Source organism: Lolium rigidum, chromosome 7 (assembly GCF_022539505.1).
Source record: "Lolium rigidum isolate FL_2022 chromosome 7, APGP_CSIRO_Lrig_0.1, whole genome shotgun sequence".
In the NCBI taxonomy this organism is placed as follows: Eukaryota; Viridiplantae; Streptophyta; class Magnoliopsida; order Poales; family Poaceae; genus Lolium; species Lolium rigidum.
Genome location: NC_061514.1, coordinates 175,904,136 through 175,910,286, shown reverse-complemented (window position 1 = coordinate 175,910,286; position 6,151 = coordinate 175,904,136). Strand labels below are relative to the sequence as shown.

The 6,151-nt window shown below is 49.5% G+C and overlaps 2 protein-coding genes across 2 annotated transcripts; both read right to left on the bottom strand.

The window, feature by feature from the left end:
• Positions 1–446: 446 nt before the first annotated feature.
• Positions 447–2,266, bottom strand: LOC124672309. Its single transcript, XM_047208559.1, has 5 exons — positions 2,254–2,266; positions 2,147–2,153; positions 1,381–1,517; positions 1,156–1,259; positions 447–850 (listed from the first exon to the last, which is right to left on the bottom strand). Exons 1-5 carry the CDS (start codon positions 2,264–2,266, stop codon positions 782–784), a joined length of 330 nt encoding a protein of 109 aa, XP_047064515.1. The 3' UTR covers positions 447–781.
• A 1,196-nt stretch (positions 2,267–3,462) lies between these two features.
• Positions 3,463–4,953, bottom strand: LOC124672308 (flavin-containing monooxygenase FMO GS-OX-like 8). The gene has a single exon (XM_047208557.1). It carries the CDS (start codon positions 4,951–4,953, stop codon positions 3,463–3,465), a length of 1,491 nt encoding a protein of 496 aa, XP_047064513.1.
• Between the last annotated feature and the right edge of the window lie 1,198 nt (positions 4,954–6,151).

Sequence of the window (6,151 nt, the reverse complement as noted above, 5' to 3'; positions counted from 1 at the left end):
CCCAACCTAGCACAAAAGTGAGGATGAAATTACGCACGGAAAGAGACATGATGGTGACTGTTATAACCAATTTAAACAGGAATAAGTGATGAGAACCTCGCCCATCAACCTTAATCATGGAAGGAAGAAATAGCACTAATAGTAAACATATAAAGTGCTTAATTTGAGGGGAAGAAACTGACAAGAAACAAACTTTGGAATCACGGGGATACTTTTTGTTCTCCATCTATGAACAATGCCAACACCTTCATAGAAAACCAAGGGGCTATATTATGGCAGGATCAATCACCCGAGAAAACCAAAACCCTCCAGTATACATATAATATCTAATCAAAATGCACCATTGATAATATAGTAAGTTGGTAATATAAAAATGAAATTTAACATGATCTGAAAATGAGACCTAACTTGTCAAAGTTCTATCGTAAACTTCTGAAGCCGTTCTTTCTCTTGCATGTACCGATAAGTGACAGTTTAAGATACCACATTATTCAACTAACAAAGGGAATATTTATATTAGCGAACATACATGTCATGACCAAGCACTTCAAAGTACACAAACGATCTTGCCATGGAAGACCAACATCTAGATAATGCGGTGCTGATCAACAAGACCAAATATTTCATCATCTAGCTGCAAACTGAAAATACTGAAACCGGTTTTGGGATGTCAATTTTCAAATGTGCTAGTAACTAAATGCTAAATAGGCTACCGTACCATCCCCAACAATGACTCAACGAGACCGTCACGATAGCCTGCTGATTAAAGGCACACTGATTTTTAATTACAATAATCAGCAGATTTAGCAAAATAAATGCTAAATCTGCTGATTGTTCCTCCTTGCTCAACCTGCAAAAAATGCCAACAAAAGAGAAAGAAAATTGTATAAGCAAACAACTCTACAGGAAAAACTATAGTTATAGGCATTAGATTGTCTCGTACTGTCCTACACTGATAGAAAGCGACGGATTTTAACTTTTAAATCACATCCTTGGATCTAAAAGGAAAAGAAAGATACATTGCAAAGCGGAAAGAGATGGTTCCATGGTTTAGTCCAGAACCACCACATCCATCTGTAATGTTTCAAGGGAAATCTGCAATCAACAAGCATTCCGAAATCTGAAATCAAAAGCATCAAAGAAAATTATGCATACCAGAGACCCATCAAGAAGAGAGTGTAGTTCAATTTGGCAGCCACCTCGGCTCTGAACCATCGAGTCAATTTGGCACCCACCTCTGCTTCTGAAGCGTCCAACGGCTGAAAAACAGCGGTACATGAGATGTGGCAAGGGGAGGGTGAGTGCAAGGATGGAGATGGAAAGATAGGAGATATGGGGAAAAGGGTAAGAAGAGAGGTCAGAGGAAGAGATTGGACTTACCTTGGTCCCGCACCGGCGCCGGGGAGCGCCGGCAAACAATGAACACCGCCGCCGCAACCACACTGCGCAGGTTGAAAGTCAGGCCATCGTTGCTTCCCTGTGTTGCCACCGCTGCACTGCTCTCCGACAAGAAGAACCTGCATCGTGGTCCGTGGACCAAACAAACCACGCTCGCCGTTCCCCGCCGCCACTCAGGATCAGATCATGCCGTTCCCCGCCTCCATCCCGTTCCCCGCCATCGGCTGCCGCTCGTCGTGCTACTCCCAGTAGCCGCCGCCGCCGCCGCCGGGAAGAGTGAGACGAGAGAATAGGGTTTGAGAGGGAGAGAGCGCACTGAGAGGTAGGAAAGGTTCGTCAAGTTTCTTTTCATTCGCTCGCAGCTGCAGTACATCAGTCGTGCTGTCTTGCAGTACAGGTGCAGTACAATTAGCCAGGCAGTACATCGACTACCAAAATTTTCGCCCAGCCTGAGCACGCCATGGGGCTATCGTGGAGCACGCAGAGATAGGGCAATGCTACACGCACTTGCTTGTTCTCAATTCATGGTGTGTACTCATTGTCAAGATGTTGAATCAACATCTTCAGTCTACTCTTGAGACTAAGTAAATTTCTGAAGCTAAACCTGACAAGCTACAAGCAGAATCAAGGAATGAAGGGCAAAGAATCAAAATTCACGCATGAGCCATAAAACTGCTCTCGTTCTTCATGTTTTGCACTCTAACGAACTAGCAAGTCCTAAACCAGGGCATCTCTACGCAAGTAATACCTTCTACCTGCAGATCAAATCGTCACATCTGGATGAGTTCTCAAAACTTTAGTTCAGTTTTACAGATTAGCATCATCTAATTGCCGCGAACAAAACATTTTGCTCACTGGACCATTTCATTGAGTTTAACAGTTATTTCCTCCGCCCTTATTTACATGGCGCACACGTATTTCGAGTTTCAGTTTCGACCATCGATTTGGCCAAAGAGACATGATGCGTGAAATTCATCATGCAGAAATGTAGTCAAAAGTCAAAGCATACTAAGTTTGATCAAATATATGTACAAAAATACAAAGAACTACAATATTAAATTGATGCAAATAGATCTACTACAAGATATATTTCCATAATGTGTTTCATGGACGGATCCACCATGGCTCATGGGTGTGCTGATGAACACCCAAATTAAAAAAATTGCATGTATATATTGTATATAGTTCATATATCACTTCTGGTATATTTTTTAGCACATCTAGCTCACACTTTCTCTTTCAAATTGAGATAAAATCTTTAATTAGCAAATACTCTCCATCCACAAATAAGCGTACTTCTAACTCCTGTTCCAAATTAATTCTTGTAAAATTTGATTAACTTTATAGGAGAACATAATATCATTTATGACACTAAATTTTTAAGATGTAGAGTCTCATAATATACCGCTTTGATGTCATAGATATCGCTACTCTTTTCTACAAAGTTAGTCAAATTTAAAAAAAAAGTTACTTATGATCAAAGCTAGAAGTAGGTACAGGTTTTTGTAGAAGGCGTTGCCAACTAGCCGAAAGCAATAAGTTAAAAACGAGTAGAGGCCCAGCTAGACGGCACCCCATGGTTCTAATGTCGCCTACGCCGGGTCGAAGAGGAAGGAAAGCAGAAAGCCGACGAGCCGACAACGGTAGGGGCATAGGGAAGCCGGACCGGGTGGCGTCTAGTTTTGGACAGACGGCTTCCAAGCTATGATAGATTAAATTCTTGTATTGTATTTTTATTTACATTTTTGCATGTTTTTCAACTTTTTGAGATATTGTTGCTACAATGGCCGATTTTATCTTTTAATGGGGTAAAGGCGTGGACCATTTTCAGTTTCTCACCTTATTCTTTTTAATGATTGAAACTTGAACATCCAAAGTTAAATTCCTGGATCCGTCCCTGTTGTGTTTATTCCGCAATTGCAATTGTTGATACTCCCTTGTACTACGTATATATTTGGTCCAACTTATGACTGAATTCCTGTGCCACTACAACCGTTTCTTTTTCTTCGAAATGAGGGTAGCGCCTCAGGCAGTGCAACGATTGATGCACACGCAGCGTGGTCTTCAGTTGACAAGAAGCTTAGTCATGGCCTGCGCATCAACTTGAGTAGCAGCTATATCTTTCCCAGCCACATTTTGATCGTCTTGAGCCTGAGGTGGAGCAGCTAAGCCGAGCCATCTCTGCAGGCCCTTCCGAACGTTGTCGCTGTCGTCGGTTCGGTCGCGGAAGTTCTCCATGTCCTCGTTCATACCCGCGATGCCCGACAGGATCAGCTCCCTCTGCCAGTTCTCGATCCGCGGGAAGTCGCAGTACTTCTCCCCGAACTCGTACATCTTCAGAGGTTCCACGCCGCCGATGTCGTGGGTGTACTTCTTGGGCACGCCGGCGGCCTCCCTGGCGCGGTAATGCTCCTCCACGGACCGCAGCATCTCCTCCTCCGGCGGCAGCGCCCGCCGGCCGGACAGCACCTGCGCGATCCACTTTCCCTGCGCCTCGAAGAACCACGGAATAAGAACCTTCCTCGGCACGCCCACGAAGGAGAGCGACGGCGCCAGGGACGGCGGGAACACGTGCTCGAACAGCGGGCCGACGCGGTTGTCGTCCACGGTCACCGCGCCGCCCGTGTCCAGGAACGGGAACGAGTAGGTGTACCCCGTGCCGTACATGACCGTGTCCGCGACGACGCTTGAGCCGTCCGCGAACACCACGCGCCCGTCGGCGTGCAGCTGGTCTATCTGCGGGTGGAGGTGCAGGTTGGCGTGGTTGGCCAGCATCTTGGACATGGCCGGCGTCATTGCCTCCTCCGTGGACTTGGCGGTGAGGTGCACCTCCTTGGCGACGCGGCGCAGGTCTAGCGCGATGTCCTTGCCGCTGTCCCCGCACCCGACCATCACCACCACCTCGCCGCGGAACGGATCCGGCGTCCGGTACGAGTGGCTGTGCATCTGCCTCCGCAGCCACTCCTCCATGCCTTTGATGCGAGGGAGCTTCGGCTGCGAGTAGTGCCCGGTGGCCACCACCACGGAGTCGAACACCTCCTCCTTCTCTTTTCCATCGCCGAGGTGCACGGATCTCACCGCCCACTGACGCGTCGACGACGAAGACGTCGGCACGGCCTCGGCAACGCGCAGGACACGGGTGCTGAGCCTGACGGCGTCCATGAGCCCGAACGCGTCGCAGAAGTCCCGGAGGTAGCAGTACATCTCCTGGTGGACGGGATAGCGGCGCGGGTCTCGGCCCGCGACACCGTGCCTTGGCAGGAACTGGAAGTCGGAGAACCCCATGGCCTCCCGTGGACTGATGAGGCGGAGGCAGGCGTACATGCTGCCGGGCACGCGCACCGGCACCGTGGCCCCGAGCGGGTCGTCGCCGTCGGTCCTCGGGTCGTACAGCCACTGCCCGCCGACGTCGGCGCTCTGCTCCATGACCGTCACGGCGTGGCCCTCCCGCCGCAGCTCGCGCGCAGCCGCCATGCCAGCCATGCCGGCTCCCACCACGCACACATTCTTGGACTGCAGCTGCAGTGGCTGCTCGCCATCGCTAGCCGAAACCATGGCAGCCACGGAGCGCGCGCGATCGATGGAGCTAATGCAGAGTCGTTGGAGACGAGGAGGATTGTATGTTTTCCGTTTTTTGTTCGAGGTGTAGAACAATAGAGAGAGATTGAGCGAATATGATAATGTTGTATGGAGCCTCTCTCGGGCTAGTATATATAATATGGGCGCGTCTAGCGGGCGGCCGCGTGCCCGATGGTAGTTTCTGGCACACCGCTGATTTTAGGAAAGATTCAGCCACCCCGTTGGAAGAGGTAAGAAAATGAATTGCCTCCTATCTCTATCCGGAATCGGCCACTGCTCCATTTTCCTCTCCGGCCAGGAGAACTGTCCCCGCTGGCCACGCGCATCGTCCGGCCAACCGTGGTCGCCACCGGCCTCCCATCTAGACGAGCGCCCCCGCCGCCAGCCGCACCTCCAGACGCACGCACCCGCCGCCGGCTTCCCTCCAACGCGCATAGGCCACCGTCCAGGTTCCCCATCTCCCACCGCGCGAGCTCCGCGTCTAGCTCCCCGCCGCCGGCCTCCTCCGCCCACCGCCAACTTCCCCACGCGACCGCGCACCCGTAATGTCCCCGCAGCTCGCGGAAACCCGGTGGCCATCCCGCTCCTCTCGGCGCAACTCCCTCCCCAGCCCATGGGCTCGGCTCCGAGCGACCTCCCGATGTGGCGCGCCCTCTCCCGGCCTTGAGCTCGGGCCGGAACCCATGGCGGCCAGAATTGGCGGCGGGGGCAGCATTGATAGGATGAAATTGGGAGGGATGCGTACGAGGAAGAGATAAAGGAGAGAGATGGAGAGTGGTGGGTCCCATGTAAAAGAGAAGCTATTATTTGCCACGTTAATAGTATTTTGTTGCCTAAAATTATATAATTGTTGCTAAAAATGATAGCTTCCTGCCTAGTCGTAGTTTGTTGCCTAAAAGCCACATATATGTGCCAATTTGTTGCCTATGATTACATAATAGTTGCTAAAAATACATAATACTTGCTAAAAATGCTAGTTTGTTGCCTAAAATTATATAATAATTGTTGGCCAAAAAATTACCATAGTTGTAATTTTTTCTAGCTGCAGTAGAGTTACCAAAAATTGAAGTTGTCGTGTAGATGCTATGTAGTTGTTTATAATAAGAAAAAATTGTTGTCCCGCGAGCAACTTTGGTGCCGAAATGAATAACTTTGGTACGAGACGAAGCAACTT